Source organism: Lepisosteus platostomus, chromosome 4 (genome assembly GCF_059453375.1).
Source record: "Lepisosteus platostomus isolate fLepPlt1 chromosome 4, fLepPlt1.hap1, whole genome shotgun sequence".
In the NCBI taxonomy this organism is placed as follows: Eukaryota; Metazoa; Chordata; class Actinopteri; order Semionotiformes; family Lepisosteidae; genus Lepisosteus; species Lepisosteus platostomus.
In genome coordinates, this window is record NC_142614.1 from 68,116,597 (window position 1) to 68,134,946 (window position 18,350).

Below are 18,350 nucleotides of genomic sequence, written 5' to 3' on the forward strand. Positions count from 1 at the left end.
TATCTTTTCCCAGATGACAGGATGGCAAAGAGTTTGTGGGAGGGATGCGAGGGGTCATCTACTATACTGGAGGCCCTGTGTAAGCAGCGTTTGTGATAGGTGACAGAAATGGAAGGGAGGGAGGCTCCAATGATCTGTTCATCTGTTTCCACAATTGTTTGCAGGGTCTTGTGGTCTGAAGCGTTGCAGTTTCCAAACCAGACAGTGACACAGCTGGTCAAGGTGCTCTCAGTGGCGCTTCTGTAGAAGGTGGTAAGAATGGGCAGGGGGAAGGTTTGCCCTCCTCAGTCGCCGCAGGAAATAAAGATGCTGCTGTTTTATCTTTCTTGGCTAGGGAGGTGGTATTGAGGGACCAAGTGAGGTCATCTGTAATGTGTACACCTTGAAACTTGGTGCTTCTAACTGTCTCCACAGGGAAGTCATTGATGTGCAGTGGGGAGTGATCAGCGTGGACACTTCTGAAGTCAATGATTATCTCTTGTTTTGTTTAAATTAAGAGATAGGTTGGTGTTTGTGCACCAGTCCACTAGTTGCTCCACCTCCTCTCTGCATGGTGACTCATCATGGTTGCTAATGAGGCCCACCACTGTCGGCAAACTTGATGAAGCAGTTTTGATGAAGCTTGGCAGTACAGTCATGAGTCATCAGTGTGAACAGCAGTGGGCTGAGCACACAGCCCTGGGGGGTTCTGGTACTCAATCGGATGGTGCTGGAGATGTTATTACCGATCCGGACTGTCTGAAGAAGTGGAAAGATGAGATGTGTTGTAGCTGACTGATTAAGCATCTTCCTGTTGCCGTGCTCATGTTTCTGTCTGAAATACAGTTGTATTTCTACAGCACCTTTCATCCGAAAGGGTTTCACGCAAATGGAGAGACCCGCTTCATTAAGCACTGAAGTGCTGCACACACCTGGGGCGAGTACCCTGCCACACCCCAGATCAGGCAGAGAGGTGAGAAAGTGAATTCAGGGGGAACTGCAGCTCAGGCACACTGTGCAAGCTCAGAGTGGAATTAAGATTAAATAAGATAAAGATCACTTTATTAGCCATATACAATGTCTTGCACTAGGAATTGGTCTTTTTGCATACCCCAGCTTGCTCTCCATGAGACACGCAGACAGGGAGAACTTTATATCTGATTTATTTCTTAATTTAAGTCTTAATTCTTTCACAATACAAATGGAGAAGTAATATCCTGCCAAATAAAGGAACTTCTGTGCTTTCAAAAAATATATACTATAATATTAGAACAGCACGTCTTTCTGCCGAGGCCTTAACATCATTTGAACTAACAAATCGCTGCCTTGCGTGGTTTGAACGACGACCTTTAAATTCTGTTCTTAAATTTTGGAGAAGGGTTAAATTACCTTCTCCTCCTATCTTGGAGGAGAAGTAGCGGCTGTTATTTAAAGGGAGCTGCGGCGGCGCCAACTGTCTCTTAAGTGAAAGCGCAGGATGAGGAGCATTTGTTTCAAGGGCACAGAGAATGGCTACCTGGCAGCCTTATAGTTCTGGTAGAGAAAAGCAAAGGGAGTAAAAAGATAACTCGTGTGGGTTTACTGATCACATCTCCCTCACGAAGGCAGATGAAGTGTTCCTCAAGTTGGGTTGTGGGATAATGCGAGGTGCCAGATGCTTTATAGTACGGTACATCTCTCCGGGGGGCGGAAGCTGTGTCCATATTTCTGACATTAAGGAACAAGTAAAGGTGTATTCCATGCTGAAAAGAGAAGAAAGGAAACAACGTGCTGTGGTGCCTTCTTCGGGTGGGAACGCAGCTACCTGAACTATTTCTGGCATTAAGTTGAGTTTGTTCAGTGTGGCCATTGGTAGGGTTACCATACGTCCGTTTTTTTTTTCTTGGATATATTCTCCTGTTCAGTTCTTAACCGCCGGTAAATTTAAAATGTCGGGGACTTTTTTCCTTTACTCTTTTCCCCCCAGTGGTTATTTTAAATGGTTCTTGGGACTAAGAGAGTATCATTCGAGATAGAGATTCGGTGTTGAGTTGATTACAGTCGTAGTCTAAATCGTGTCCCCGTCCTGTTTGTTTTCCGTTTTGAACAGGTATGCGATTTAATAGACCCGAGTGCAGATAACCAGAACCGCCCTCTATCCCACGAAAATTATCTTGTCCTTAATGCATCGCCCCACTGTGATTCCCGACGCGCAGAGCCTTAAAATCATCACCTCTGAACCCGAGGTTGTGCTTCTCTCCCAGAACAAAAAAAAACAAACAAATTCTCTCTTCAGGTGACGGGGGATCAGCAGACTTTACTAGAGAAGTTAGGTCAGACAGAAACTCAGATGTTTGACGTGCTTCGTGGTGACACCAACAATTGCTGCTATGAGAACAACCTCTGTGTAGCTATATGCATGTATGGAGTTCAATAAAGTGTGTTGCCATTTAAACGTGCTGCTTCTTTCTGAGACACGCATATAGCGCAAGGTTCCGCGTACGTAGGAACTCGTTGTTCGAGTAGCCCGGGTTTCTACACGGAGCCTCCATGTAGACGGAACCGGAACACATCGAACATGGCGTTTAACTTTGGAGGCGCTCCCTCTAACACTGCGGGTAAGTGTTGTAAAAATATGTTGTGTTGGTCGTTATGGTTGCAGCCGAAGGTCTTTCCATATGGCTGTCTTATCAGATGGAAGTGAAAAATTAGTTTAAACTGTGTTGAAACTAATGTTGTCTGTCAGTGACGGGTCTCTTGTCTCCGGCCGCGCCGTGTTGCAGGTTAAAAGACATGTTAGGCTGTTTTATAGCCGGTAGGCTGCCTCTTAGGTTGTTCTCCTCTGTTACTTTACATTAGTAGTTCCTCATTGCACTTCAGTGGTTCTGATATAGGTTCATTTGGTATTTATAGTGTAGTTTAAAACGTATGTTACGGATTGATATAGACTACAGTTTGGGTGTGTATAATTTTACAGCTTTATATTAGCATGTAATTGATCTTGCATTTGGATATGCTATTGTGTTATTTCATGACAGCTGATATTTCGAGAGTGATCCAGAGAATGAAAAGCAAAGCCTGCCTGAAGTATCCAGAATTTCCACTGGATAATGTACGAGCCCTGTGCTTGATAACTTCTAACATTGCAATACACGTTAAAAATCCTCACATAGGTACCCCGTCTACTAATAATTTCTGCAGGACACACACTCATCATTTGATAAGCAAGCACAATTGATTCCAAAATGTCTTCGTAGGCGAACTCTTGTAGAAGCGACAATAAATTCCCATTTAAAAATCTCCGATTCGTTCTAAGTGCTCAGAACTGGACTTAAACCAGCTGTGTTTAGGTACTTTTCTGATGTTTTTAAATAGTTTGGCATCACAAATCGCTAAGTATACGTTACAGATAGAACTTATCAACTTATCAACAGTTCGTTTTTATGCAAGCTGATATTTTAAATGTATTATGAAGCCGTGATGTGGAGAAATTCGAATTTCAAGGTCTCTGGTACATGAGAACAATATATATGACATTAACATAAAAAACTTTTTTACTTTTTAAGTAAGACATTTTGTTTAGTTAATAAATCTTGTGCTGTCAAAGACTTAATCCCTGTATTGTAATTTTAGTATAAAAGTAAGATGGCTCCTCAACCTGTCTGGTCATATCAATATCGTGAATTCATCATAGTGCCCATTATCAAAACATACCATTTGTATAACATTTTGTGAATCAATATTATCTTTACAGATTATGTATTCAAAATATTATCCATCCATCCATCCATCTATCCATTTTCTAAGTGCTTCATCTAATTCGAGCCTATCCTGGCAAGCAACACTGCAAGTCCATAGCAGGGCGGACTCAGACACAGCCACGCCAGAGCTAACCTTCCCAGAAGTAAACTCACCGACCAGCACTCAGCTGGCTGGTCAGAGGGGGGAGGTTTGTCAGTGAGAGCAGCATTGCTCCAGTCACCGATGCTGTATCGCCTGTGGTGCTTGTGTTTCACACCACAGTGTGCACAGACCTTCTTCAGAGTGGCTCAGCCCTATAAGAAATGCTGTCAACTCCCAATCATCCAGCAGAACACAAGAGCGTCACTTCTACTCCGTCTGAGGCTACCCTCAAGGCCTGCCTGTTGGCATTCCCGCAGTAAAAAGTCGATTGACAACTGGCATCTCTTAATTGGCTATTGATTTGTTTGGTTTAATGTCCGTCCATCCATCCACTGCAGGAGCCTGCGCCTGTCTAGGCAAGCAGCGTGCACAAGGCAGGATCCCAGTGCACACAGACACACTCAGACCAGGGCTAATTTCCAGAGAAGCCAGTTAACCTACCAGCACGTCTTTGGGCTATGAGAGGAAACCCACTTTAACAGTGGTTCAGATCATTTCAGAATAGATAACAGCTCTGTCTGTAAGATCCCTCAGTCACCTAGTGATTTTCAAGCAAAGATTCTACCATGAAGAACAAGGAGCTTTTAGGACAACCGCAGTGATAAAGGCACAGTCAGAACTGTATAAAAACATTTCAGTGACCCTTAATATCGTTTCAAGCATAGTGAAGTCAGCCATCAAGTTTGGAAAGAACCGGGACACTGCCTAGATCTGGCAGTACCTCCAGACTGAACATGAATTTATTTTGGAAATTATCCTGTCTAAAATAAATACCCTTCTTCTTCTTACAAGTTACTTCTTTGTTATAATTCAATTAATCAATCAAAGTTTATTTATCAAAAACACAACAGTACAGCGTGCAGCAGTAATTGCTGGCAATAAAATGTCTTTTCTACAAGCTCACCGGGGGGAATAAAAATCACAAAATGAAGGTTACATAATAATAGTGCAATAGAAATCGAATAAGATAAATTCAGACAAAACTCCATATAAATAGAGCTGCTATGTTTCCAGGGTGTATGTAATACATTATAGTTCAGGTGGGTAGCTGCTTCAGCATGCGTAGGCTGCAAAGGAACAAGTAATAGGTTTATTCCATGCTGAAAAAATGAAGAAAGAGAACACAACGTTTCGGCCGTGGAGCTGAAGAAGGCTCCACGGCCGAAACGTTGTGTTCTCTTTCTTCTTTTTTTCAGCATGGAATAAACCTATTACTTGTTCCTTTGTAATACATTATGTCCAAGTAGTGCGGTATGCAGAATACAGTGAAAACTGTATGTCCATGTAGCCATTACGGTGATTTAAAGTAATTTCGGTAATCTGTCGGAATTACTGGCATATCCACAGTCAACTCAAAAGGATCAAATTAGTAAATTATCAATTAAATTTGTGGTTAAAGAATCAAAAATACAGCCGACACTGAGATCAGGAGCACATCGATTGTGATCTTTAAACATGCAAACAAGCGTCTGAATCAAAAAAGTGACGTGGAATTCTTTTATAATGTACCTTGGTGAAAACCGCAGCGGGTGTTAATATCGATCAGGAGATTAATTACAGGTGAAGAATCCATTGCTCATTCACAAGGCCTTTTTTCATTCTGATTTACTTTTTGTTTTTTTTGCTTAAGGCTCCTCCGGATTTTCATTTGGTTCATTTGCCCCTAAAACAACAGCATCAACTGGTTTTGGCTTTGGCACGGTCACCACAGCCGCCTCATCCGGATTTGGTAGTAAGTCCATATCTCTCCTCATTTTCACCTTTACGTTCCTTAACGTGTCAGCCTCTCCCATTTCCATGGACAGAACTCTGTCGATGAAAGTTCATTTCGTTTTCTTCCGGGTTGCCTTCCCGCGAGACACCTCTTGCTGCTTGAGGTGGACCCGTGAAGGATTCAGTGCAGTAAAAGCTGCAGAAAGGTACTGAAGGGTCAAGTTACATGTGTCGGGTTCTCGGTATCGGACTTCACAGGAAGCGGAATCAAGCCCCTGTGAAGTCAGGGGATTCCTGTTGGCTTCGCTTTTTTAACAGTGAAAACTTTCTCATTTTCCCACATTAATTTTCCTCCCTCCCTTTACAGTTCTTTGCTGCAATTACAGTGGACAGAAGGGCTGTTGACTTTTCATGGAATGGGTTTATGTTGTGAAATCCTTGTATCTTGAACATGGCACGAATTGGACTTCTAAGTTTGGTTATTTTGCACAGTTTTGCAATTGGAGAATTTCCGACATGTTTGTGCATATCTTCTAATTTTTTAGCCTGACTTTTGTTACTTTAGCTTGGCTTCCTACATGGTTGAGCTTTGACTGGCCAGCCGGACACATGAGCTAGATGGAACTATTGGGGGAAGTTTTCTGAAGTAGATTAATGAAAGCGGGTTATGCCTTAATGTTTTTCATATTGATGATGACTGGGGAATGCACATGAAGGGCGATCCTTGGTAGTCTTTGCTGTTGTCTGCTCTGGTGTAGTCAAGACTGGTGCCTTCATACAAGTGGCTTGATGTGAATAAAAAATAGACAATAACAGCTCTGGCAAAACTGAAGTCTAATTAAGTGGGATTTAGGGAACAGAGACCATTTCTGGGTGAACAGAGAATTAGAAGCAGGGAGGTATTCACTAAAAGGCCTTCTTGTTTCATGGGAAGAAGGCGTTGTTGCTGGAATAAAAAAAAAACACTTGGCAAGAAAGTAGATCTTGAATGTGATTCTGTTCATAAATCTATTGCTGTTAAAGGAAGTAAAGCGCCTTGGGGTCAGTGCGATTCCCTTGGGAAAAAGAAAAACAGTAGCCCTCAGTGTACTCACTCACCTACTGGTAACGAGCCAGATCTGTCGAAGTCGTGCAAATATGTCCCTTGGCATTTTTCAGGGCATCGTTTTCTCAGCCATAGAGATCAGTTAAGTCTTCTGTTAGAGATTTAGAGCTCTCTGGGGCATCTCTAGCTTACATTACAAAAAGGCTGCACAATACCTGCTATAATTTAGCGGTCTTCACATGCTCAGGTTTTGATACAGAGCAGTGTTTTCCTGCTCATTCCATGACTGAAACGGCTCCCTCTCGTTTGTAATCTTTGTAAAGAAAGCCGTGTAGACTTTTTCTTTCGACCACCTTAAGACATGCGCTCCACTTGCTAGAATCTGCCACAATGTGCAGTGCGTTGCAAAGATAGACCAGACACCCACTGGTTTGGAAAGTCAGGTCAAGTGGGATGAAGTGTCTCTTTCTGGACCACCAACATCAATGAAGGTGGAAGCCTTGTTTTTCTTGGACGTCTTTCATCCTAGTACTGACAGAACAGTCCTTAATGTTTGTTAAATTGTAAGATCTGAAGTGACCAGGCTACAGAATAGTGACACGGCTGTCAGAGATATACAGTACCTTGGTTTCTCAGGCTGCGCTGTGTAAGATTTATTTAATTGGATGTGACATGCAGCACCATTATCTAATGCGAACTGCAACTAATTTTTCTGGTCGAGTAATTGCTGTACCTGCCGATTATTTTACATTTTGTTGCGATTGATTATTTTGTAGGCCAGGTGGGAGAGTATAACTGATATTAACGATTTTGTAACCTTGTAGCGAAGTTTTGTTTTCTCTGTTAATGCAGGATAAAATTCAGCTTTGCTTTATTTTTTCCCTCCAAGGTGCAGTGGAGGATTGGAGACTCAGTTTTCAGAACTGGGCAGCTCGATTCTGGTTGACTGAATAATCAGCCTGCTATGTTTTCGTAGGTCTTGCTGCTCCAGGGTTTGGGACGACCACAACAACAGCTTCATCGACAGGCTTTGGCTTTGGGGCGGCCAATACAGGTTTGTGTTAGCCCTAGACTCTTCTGCCCACAAGGAGAAACCCCCAAGACAAATCACTAAGTGAAACACCAGGGGAACACTTTATCCTTAAGATTAACTTGGTTGAGCTTGAGTTTAAGGTGCCTTTTTTCAGTAAAAGGTGTGTGGAACCTTACACTATAGTTGCTTAGAACACTGCGTTGCGCAGTGTGCAAACAGGTTAGTTCAAAATGCTGGGAACATTACGTATTATAATTTAAGGGGTTCTCTAGCAGTGCCAAAAACTATACAAGTCACCCAGTATTTTACTTGAGTTCATACAGATAAAACATTTTGAAAGGACTTTTCTTGTGTAAAATAAATTCAGCCCGTGTATTACCGTGCATTGATAACCACTATATTTAAATAATCACACTCACTTGAAACCTGTTTTGAAATGCAGTGTGCATTTGCACCAACGTTATGAAATCCCTGGTTTGTGAAAACATGTGAATATTGTAAACTTAGGTTATCGCCATATTTCTTGGGTTCGTTTCCTGCCTCTCACAGTTTTGGAGTATTTTGTGTATGTGCCAGGCTAATTAGCAGTAGTTGGAATAATGAAGTAAAATGTACTAAATTCGATCACAACCCAAGCTTGCAGAGCCTAGGACATTGTAGGAAGAGTTCATGAAGCTGAATACAGCACAGATGATTCCAGTGTCATTTTTCCAAATTAGCAGACATTACTGCAGGGTAAACCAGATAAGATGGACAGTTTAAATTACTGCTCTACCCTCTCAATTAGTTTCACCACTCATTAGCTAAGCTGGTTTACCACTGCAGCCCTGTACCAAGGGACCAACGGGGAAGCGTGTGAACACGGAGCTGGCGGTCGTCTGGCGCGCGGTGCCCTCCTCACCGCCCGCAGGGGGCGGTGCAGCTCCGTGCGCGCGCGCTCTCGGGTGGCTGGCGGGCCGCAAGCCGGGACGTAGCTGGCGGATGGCAAGCCGGGGAACCCCCCCCCCCGTGTTCTGCCAAGGTAGCTGGTCCCCCCCGGGGTTCCCCGCCAGCCGACGGCGTGACGCAGGCTTGGCAGCCAGGACCTCCACCCGCGTTCCCAAGCCTGTGGCGTTGGCACGTTAAGCAAGGAGGGGGACCGCCTCCGTTTGGACCATGTTTCACTGCGGCGTCGGAGCATTTCTCGGCTTCCTCTCTCAAAACGCCTGAGGAAATGGTGACGTTTTGAAAGGTGGGGGGGAAGGAACACGGAACGAAAACTCCCACCGCCTCCCAACGGGAGCATCCACATCCTCTGAAGCAAACCCGTTCTTACGCTTGTGTTGACATGCACTTGTTCCTCTGCTGTCGCACACCCTGTGTGCCCTCTGCCTCTGCTCTAACCTTCTTCTGCCTTGCTTTTCTCGCTGCTTCTTCCCTCTTTGCAGGATTTGGTGGGCTGGGAGCTGCCAACACCACCACTGGTGGGTTTAATTTTGGGGGTTTCGGATTAAATGCTAACGCGGCAGCGGTCAGCTTTAATATTGGGAGTTTTGGTGCCTCCGCGACCACTGCTACTGTTTTCAATTTTGGTAATAGCCTTGCTAGTGCAGGTAGATACTTTGATCAATACGTTCTGTGTTTTTTTTTAAAAAAAAGAAACTCCACAAGCCATTTTTTTTCCCCCTTTTCGTCCGTAGGTCTGCGTCATTTTTGTTTGGTTGCTTGTTTCAAATTGGTGTTGGTGTCCATAGCTTCTCTCACCCCACTTTTAAGTCCACACCACGGTATTTTACATTGAAAAGGTGTTTTAGTAAGGGGTGTTAGGATAGGCACTCTGGATATTCTCATTGCATCTTTCATTTAGTTTTTGATTTAAGTTCCGCACTGAAAAATAAGTAGTGGCTCAGCAATTTTAACTCTTTGTTGCCGACATTTGCCTCCTGGGACTGTTTTCTCATGTCTGAGACTACGAATGCTGCGTCTTGCGGACGCCTTTTTCTGAAATTTTGTATTCTGGCATGAGTGTCCACTCTCTGCATGACCTTTAGGATGTTACCCTGGTTAATGTCCCATGACCCAACATGTTCTTTGACGATCATAGTTTGAGGAGCTGCTGATGGCTTACTTGATTATTTTTAAGGAGCGATGTGGTGAAACCGCTGTGTCTCACAGAAGTGAAGTGCTCTCATTTGTTACCTGTGTTGTGAATCATGGAACATCTTTTCACTGTGTTGCTTGTTTTTGCTTTACCATTCGGTCATCGTAGATCCCTCTAGATGGAATGGAATCACTTGCATTTTTGTCTGTTTCACAGCACCCCATAAAGGCCGCCTGTCCTAACCTCGCGTGGTTTATGTTACGCAGGTGCTTTTGGTGGTTTTGGGACAACCACTACCTCTGCTGCAGCTGGGCCCACTTTCAGCTTTGCGGCTCCTGTGAACACAGGTCAGACCTTGTGCCTGTTTCCTCTTAATATCCTGATAACATGAGAATGCACTTGTCTATGGCCACAAAGAGATGCTGCTGGAATGGTGCACAAAAATACCCGGACCTCTGACCCCTTAGTTTTGTGCTTATGCACTTCCTTCTGTCTTTGACTTGCTTTGTGGTCTTGCATTTTCACATTCTGAGAATTGTCCATCCACTTTCTTACTGCTGCATCCAATTCATTGTCCAGGGGGAGCCAGAGCCTGTCCCAGCAAGCAACGGGCGAGAGGCAGGGTACACCCTGGATGGGATGCTAGTCCGTTGCAAGGCACACACTTACACCAGTGCCAGTTTTCCCAGATTGTTTTCCCACTCATCCTCACAGTATGCCTTTGTACTGTGGGAGGAAACCAGAGGAGACTCGTACTTTTATTCCAGTTTTCAAAACTGGAAAAGCCTGCAGACTTTTCCCTTTAAACCGTGTAGTTCTTCCTGCTAAATCCTCTGCTGACCTGACCATTGAGCACAGCTGACTTTCTGTCCTAAACAAATGTGGTGGAACTGAGGAAAACGAAGGGGATGTTCCTTGTCTTCCTGTACAGTATATGTACAGTAACGGAATGGCGTGAAACCATTCTGTTTGTGGGTTTATGTGCCACTAGGTAACAGACATTCCAACACATTTATTAATTTTCAATCTAATAATGAGTCTGTGTGCGTTATAATAATATAATAATGATAATGTTGCTGTAAGCTAGGGTAAACCCTAGCTAAGCTGACACTATATTGAAATGCATTTCAGATTTTGATTTATCCTTTGGTCCCATTGCGCATATGTCAGTATAAAGGCAGCAACCTGGTAACCTGTAGATAATGGATGGACTTCTTTTGTTCCAAGCAGAGTGGTAAGAGCACTGTGCCTTGATGAGAAATATGGCCTTAATAAGGTGTCTGCTTTGTTTTCACAGGTGGCCTCTTCGGTAACACGCAGAATAAGGGCTTTGGGTTTTCTTCAGGGTTCGGTGCAGGCACTGTCGCCACTGGTGGTCTTGGCACCGGCTTGGGGACAGGTCTGGGGTTCGGGGGCTTCAACACCCAGCCGCAGCAGGGTAAGTCCCAGGAGGGGGTAGGACCTTCCGTTGGCAAACAGGGAGATGAGTCCATTGTACTTATTACAACTGCACCTTGGACACATAGCAGTTCTATTCATATTGAGTTAATTTTATTCTCTTTTATTTTATTCAATTTTTGTCTTCTTTGTTATATAATTTTATGTTGTAACTTAACTTGTCATTTTTATTCTGTTTTCTCTGGTGAGTTTGCAGAAGAAACATTTCATTGCCTGCAATTACTGCTGTACGCTGTACTGATAGGCATTTGATAAATAAACATTGAACTTGAATTTGGTATATGACGCACTGACGAACTGCTGTGGATTTTAATCAACCGCGATGAAAACTTCATTTAGTCCGTTCTTGATTAAGGTTGTCGTCTGGTGGAAGTGCTTTCATGTTGAAATTGGCAGCATATCTGCAGTGGCTAATTTTGTGTCATCGGGACTAAGGGAGGAGGGAAGACGTTGGGGGGGGTATGTGAATGTTGGTTGATGAGAGGTTCTGCACATTTAGGTTTGGGAGGCCTGTTTGGACAGCTGGCCCAGCCCCCTTCCCAGTCCAACCAGCTCATTAACACCGCCAGTGCCCTCTCTGCGCCCACGCTTCTGGGAGATGAGAGAGATGCCATCCTTGCTAAATGGAACCAGTTGCAGGCTTTCTGGGGCACAGGCAAAGGGTACTTCAACAATAACATCCCCCCCGTCGAATTCACACAGGAGAACCCATTCTGCAGATTTAAGGCAAGAGTTACCTTCCTTGTTATAACTGTCCTAGTTTGCGTGTTATGGAAATTCTGTGTGCGCTCACAGCGAAGTGCACCTCGGCTGGTAAAGGGTGTTTTCACTCACATTGAGCTGCGATAGCTGAGAGTTTCTGACAGGATCACACAGATTCTGCACTGGAATGCAGTGATAAAATAGGATGATACAAATATATTCAAAAAAATTATATTGTTTACATTAAGAAAAGGTAACCTGGCCCTGAAGCTTTTATTTTAACTATAAATATTGGAATAGAATTTGAATATTAGAATAGAACATTACTTATGATGTGCTTGTACATTATGTAAATCGGTTTTTTAAAATATATTTTAAACATTGTGACAGATTTTTGCTTCTTTCTTTAAAACCTGTAATGAAGGGCCAAAAATTGCACAATATGTAGTGCATATTCTAGTTCGGTTATTCAGCAGAAAGAAAGCTGAACACTGTAATCTGTCGATAGTCGTCATCTGAAATTCTGCTTCCCTTGACAATGTTTTGTTCTGGACTAACAACAGTGTCGATGAAGACATTCGACTTCAATAGGCACTGTACACATAAAAAAATTCAGATGGCTACGGTCATGTATTTCTCTCTTGTCTAACAAAAACAGCTCAAGCTTGTAAAAGACAAGAGGACAAGAGATCTTTCTGCTCTTGGGACCTAAGATATGACTGTGGCTCCATTGCTCTCTTGCTGCACTGGGTTTCTTTTTAAGGTATCCCGGTGGATTATCTCTTTGGCTGTGTCTCGCCTACAGGCTGTAGGGTATAGCTGTATCTCTGCCAGTAAGGATGAAGATGGACTGGTGGTCCTGGCCTTCGACAAGAAGGAAGTCGATGTCCGGAACCAACAGCAGCAGCTAGTGGAGTCGCTGCACAAGCTGCTGGGAGGAAATCAGACGCTGACCGTCAATGTGGAGGGAGTCAAGGCGCTGCCGGATGACCAGTGAGTATATCTGTGAGCCTTGCTGTCGCCAGAATCTGTCCTCTTGTGACATTGGAGAACAAAGCAGGCAGTATATTTCCATATTTCATGTTGTTCACTAGAACTGGTATCATTTACCTCTTCTGGTTTATTCAGTGATTGCCAGCAACAATCTTCTATTTCTGCTTTCTTGGAAGAGCACTGATATATTCTTCATGTATGAAAACAATGTAAAACGTGATAGGTTACGGTGACTCTGATCATTAATAATAATTCATGGTTGATAGAGACCATCACTAGTTTAAAAGAAGTGGAGGGCAATCAGAATTCAGTTGTTGTTTTTTTCCCCCACGCAGTGTATATTAAAAGTTTTACATATTGTAAAAGTATGCCTATTAGTGCCACAGAGAAAAAAACAACAACATTTGTTTAAATGAGATCATTTTGCGTTTTGAGAAGATTTTTTTGCATCGCAGCAATATACATATAAAATGAGATAGTGCTGCTACCTCATCACCAGCAACACGACTCTCTTCATAAATGGATTACTCTGGCGGATACAGCTTGTGTCCCGTCCTGGAGTTGTTTTTCATTTTGTTTGGCATTCCTGTATCTCTTTACATGCTCTTTTCGTGCACACTGACACAGAAATACCGTTTCCTCTCCCTTCACATGATACATTTCCTGCATTTTGCTTTGTAATTTTAAATTCAAATGTATTCGACGTGAGCACAGCCTAAAAGCTTTTGAGGGTTCTGTGCTTAAAGATTCAACAATCTATCAACGGTAACAGCTAACAAATAGTAGATGCAAGTCTTACTGTTTATAATGATGATAATAATAATAATAATCATCATCATCATTGCTTACACTTAAATAGCGCTTTTCTGGACACTCCACTCAAAGAGGTTTACAGGTAATTGGGATCCCCTCCACCACCACCAATGTGCAGCCCCACCTGGATGATGGGACGGCAGCCATAGTGCGCCAGAACGCTCACCACACACCAGCTCTCAGTGGGGAGGAGAGCAGAGTGCTGAAGCCAGTCCTCTTGTTTTTCCCAGGACAGAAGTGATCGTTTATGTGGTGGAGCGCTCCCCCAACGGCACCTCGAAGAGGATTCTGGCCACGGCCCTGTTCGGCTACTTGGAGCAGCCCCACGTCAAGGGCCAGCTGCAGCAGCTGAGCGTGGTGCTGACGGTGGCGCGGACGGAGCTGTCGCCCGCGCAGCTCAAGCAGCTCCTGCAGAACCCCCCCGCGGGTAGGCTGCTTCGCCCGCCCTTTCGTGGAAACCCAGCCCTTCCCCTGTTTTCTGTGTCTGCCGGGATGGGGGGGTTGGGGGTCACCTTTAATGCCTGGATGTGGACCTGATGTGTGATATGGATCCAAATCTCTCTTTCAGGTGTGGATCCTATCATTTGGGAACAGGCAAAAGTTGACAATCCTGATCCAGAAAAGTATGTCTGTGCTTTTTTGAATGTCTCTGCACTCAGCCCTTTGTTCAGCAGTACCTCGTTATCTGGGTTTAATTCCGTTCCTCGAAAAACTGTTTGCAAGGTGAAAACTCGTATAACGGAAATTAAACTCTCATTGCTTCCCATGTGATCATTACCGATTGGTAACAGAATGCAAAAATGTTCCCTCAAACAACCGAACTTCTCCTTAATACAGCACAGAAAGGCACCTAAGTGTGAAAACAAATGCATACCTGGTAAATTATGGGAGTATCATTCCTAAAGTCATTAACTGATACTATAAATAAAAAGTAAATTCCTTATCTCAGAAGATGGGACACACCATGATCTTGCCTTAGAGTATTCAGTGCATTTGTAAGAGGATGTGTTTTCTTCTGTTGAAGACTCATTCCAGTGCCAATGGTTGGTTTTAAAGAGCTGATCAGAAGGCTGAAAATCCAGGAGCAGATGACAAAGCAGCACCAGACCAGAGTGGACGTGAGTGGCCTCTTCACTGGGTCGTATTTTTCTTTATGTGCAAACTAGCAGCCTCATTTGGTTTCTTGTGAGCTTTCTGATCTAGAGCAAGCAGTTACAGCATGATTTTAGAATTCAGAAAATGCAAAATTGCATGGAGATCTGCTGCTCGAACCAAAGAACAGACTGCAAACCTTAATTAATCTAATTTCAAGCTATGTGTGTTTGTGTTATTGACAGATCATTTCAGACGACATAAGTGAATTGCAAAAGAACCAGGCAACAACTGTGGCAAAGATAGCGCAGTACAAGAGGAAGCTGATGGACTTGTCTCACAGGGTGTTACAGGTAGGATGTGTTCTGAGAGAAATCACATTGAGACGAAAGTTAACTGATGTTTGGAAGTACAAGGTTGGACCTCTTTTTGGCAGCCCCCGATTCTGAATTCCAGCAGTCACAGAGACAGGTGTAACAGCCATCCATAAAAAGATGGACAAAGCCAAACTAATTATAAACCAGTAATTCTTACTTAATGTTATGGAAATTATAATAGATCTAAACTAGAGAATGATCAGAAGAAAGAATGGTTCTGAGTGATGGGTTATAAATGATAGTTCTTTTTGAACAAGTAATGGACACAGTGAGCATATGGTAATGGAGTCTTTTGATTTTTTTGAAGGCTTTTTGTAAAATGCCTCATAGAAGATATTATTTCCGTGCATCTATCTGGCAATGCATGTACGCGGACTGAGAACCCAGTTAACGTTTTATGCTCTTAAAGGGGCAGGAAGGTCTACAAAAGATCCTGAAATTCTGTAGAAGGATTCTGAAATGATGTAAAAGATTCGGATACAAATTGAAACGCTTTGAGAAAAAAGTACACAGTGTGGCTGGGCTCTTGCAGGTCCTGATCAAGCAGGAGATTCAGAGGAAGAGTGGATATGCCATTCAGGTGGATGAAGAGCACCTGCGAGTGCAGCTGGACACCATTCAGTCCGAGCTCAACGCCCCGACTCAGTTCAAGGTCCTTCCCCTTTATTTTTCTCCATTGGTTATCTCTTCGCGAGATGCTCACGGGTTCTGTGCCAGTTGGCTCCCATTTCTTTTCACATATGCGTCGGTCTGTTTAAATGCAAAGCCCGGCATCCCACTTTAATTTTCCCGGGGGTCTTGAGTCTTGTCTGAAGCGGCATATTTATTGTGGGTAAGATTTAGCAAATTCCACTGCAACCTAAATCCATTTTTTTTTAAATGTCCTAGTTTGCATAGTAGGTTAGCAATACAGCGTGTATTAAACAGTAAAGTACATGAAGAGACATAAAACATTTGAAGTACTGTAAACTTGCACACTGATTTAGTATTTCTGCTAAATAAAGTCGGGGTTGGCTACCTCAACGAATGCCAGATTTACAATCTAGAAAAAGAATGGAAACCACATAAGATCAAACGTTTTTCATTTTTGATCAGATGAATTAACGCTCTGGTTTACTTGTCGAGTTTTTTTAAATGAGTCTTTTTTTTTCCCTTGGAAAACCGCGTTTACTGTAATATCGCACAGTAATGTCATGTGGTACAGCCCTCGCTCGGACTTCTTTCGGCAGTGTTTTCTTGGGGCGCGGCTTCCCTACAGGGGGTAACCCTGCCATCTGTTGCCTTCAGGGTCGTCTGAATGAGCTCATGTCCCAGATCAGGATGCAGAATCACTTTGGAGCGGTCCGCTCAGAGGAGCGCTATAGCGTGGACACTGACCTCCTGCGAGAAATTAAGCAGGTTAGTCTCGCGCTGTCTGGGACCACTGCAACTGGAGCGGGGCGATTGTATCGGTGTCACAGGCTTAGTACAATTGTGCCGATCTTGAGGTCAGTCATGCCTCAACGCTGGCTGAAGAGAAATGACTTAGAATTGTTTGAGTTTAATATAACCTTTAATTAGGTAAGTCTTAGTAAAATACTGAATCTTATTTTGGGGAAAGGGATAGATCTTGTTCACAACTTTGCTTTCTATTTGCAGATTTGTCATTAGATCTAAAGAGCATAAATAACTGCATTTTGTGCAAAATCTTTTTCATGAGATATCATTTACTTTATATGTGCATGCAGGACTGGTTGGATGCATTTATGCAAAATTACCACAGTATGTTTTTTGAAAATGTCTGTTTTCTCAGTTAAAATATGTCTGTACTTGAGTCTAGAATGTTTAAAAACTGGTCAGTAATGGTTGCAAAACTGTCTGCATTTGGCTCTCATTTCAGCTTAAATTATTACTGTTAATTACAGCAAGAATTAGCAAATGTTTTTATGTAGCAGCTAGTGAGAATGGACTTGCTCTTCGAGCAGATCCCGATCCAAATTCAGTTAAACTAAAAATATTCAAATCCTTGCCTTTTCCGTGTATGTTTCACCTCATGCTTAAAGAGTTTCTGATGATGCTTTTTGTTTGTTTGTTTTTTTACCAGCATCTGAAGCAGCAGCAGGAAGGAATTAGTCATTTGATCAGCGTCATTAAAGATGATCTGGAAGACATCAAGCTGATCGAACATGGGCTTCACGATGGCGTACACCTCAGAGGAGGAGTACTGAGCTGACGATATTGCTCTTGTCTTCTGCCAGCTGTCATCAAAACATCTGCAGACCTGGGGACCTGAGACCTAGGCCAGCAGGGCATGCTCACCCATTAGAGCGCACTACTTGTCTTGCTGTTGAAAGTCCCAGGCTCCGATATATTACTTGCCACTCCATTCCCGATACCCATAGTAACTGATACTGGTGACTTGTCAATATGGTTTATAGAGCAAAATCCATGCTTCCACCCTTCCACACAAAATGAATATTTCATTTTGACAGACCAGGCATTTAAAGGCTTTCACCTGTCATTGTAAGTAAATATGCAAAAAACATATTTTTTACTTTTGGAATTGCTTTGTATTGAGGCATAAGTTGTAAACTGATTTCATGTAATGGATTAAAAGGTTTATAAATAACGTCATGCGTCATTGATCATTTGGATAAAGTTTTGAAAGCAGTACTGCGGATTTTATAATTGTATCAGTGACTTGTTCGTATTATAGGAGTTACCTGTTTCATATAAATGTGATTTGCATTTTTTCTGCAACATGAGACTACTTCAGCTTCTGATGTTACAGTCTATACACCCTGGCTTTGCTGCAGTACTCCCCCAGCCAGGGTGAAATTGTGGTGGAGTTGTGGCCCAGTCTGTGTGTCAATGAAAGAGGATAAATATTACAAGCATTGTCCTTTTTCTTTTACTCCTGCTAGAACTGGTTTCAGATATGGTTCCTAAAGTGATTTGTTTAATTGAAAATAGACGGATTTGTTTTAGACGTACATAACATTGTGAAGTGTTTGCTACTTTCTGGATGTCATCTCACTAAAATAAATAAATCCAGGGGGGTTTTAGCTTCACAACGCACTAGAAAGCCCTCATTTTGACTGAAACGTTAATGGAGATAAATATCTTCAGTGTAGAACAAAGGAAACTGAAAGCAGCTTTGATGTCAAGGATGTGAAAAACAGGGGTATAGATAGGGTTGACTCA

General features: G+C 42.9%; 1 protein-coding gene across 6 annotated transcripts; it reads left to right on the forward strand.

Moving 5' to 3' along the window:
• Positions 1-1,475: 1,475 nt before the first annotated feature.
• Positions 1,476-17,775, forward strand: nup54 (nucleoporin 54). 6 transcript variants are annotated; one of them, XM_088630416.1, is made up of 15 exons: positions 1,476-2,576; positions 5,492-5,593; positions 7,596-7,673; positions 9,080-9,244; positions 9,999-10,079; positions 11,030-11,170; positions 11,690-11,916; positions 12,698-12,885; positions 13,929-14,125; positions 14,267-14,321; positions 14,723-14,816; positions 15,036-15,143; positions 15,700-15,819; positions 16,455-16,565; positions 17,251-17,775. In XM_088630416.1, exons 1-15 carry the CDS (start codon positions 2,537-2,539, stop codon positions 17,377-17,379), a joined length of 1,836 nt encoding a protein of 611 aa, XP_088486542.1. In that variant the 5' UTR covers positions 1,476-2,536; the 3' UTR covers positions 17,380-17,775. The 6 variants fall into 6 exon arrangements, with proteins under 6 accessions (XP_088486542.1, XP_088486543.1, XP_088486546.1 ...); XM_088630417.1 differs by having other exon boundaries at positions 1,478-2,576; positions 9,080-9,115; XM_088630418.1 differs by lacking the exon at positions 9,080-9,244 and having other exon boundaries at positions 1,480-2,576.
• Positions 17,776-18,350: the final 575 nt, after the last annotated feature.

What these genes read in the sequence shown, in the direction of transcription:
- nup54 (XM_088630416.1), top strand. Translation starts at nt 2,537, where the DNA reads ATGGCGTTTAACTTTGGAGGCGCTCCCTCTAACACTGCGG. An exon ending in TAATAGCCTTGCTAGTGCAG is followed by an intron (nt 9,245 to 9,998) that starts GTAGATACTTTG and finishes TATGTTACGCAG; the next exon opens with GTGCTTTTGGTGGTTTTGGG. An exon ending in GACAATCCTGATCCAGAAAA is followed by an intron (nt 14,322 to 14,722) that starts GTATGTCTGTGC and finishes CTTCTGTTGAAG; the next exon opens with ACTCATTCCAGTGCCAATGG.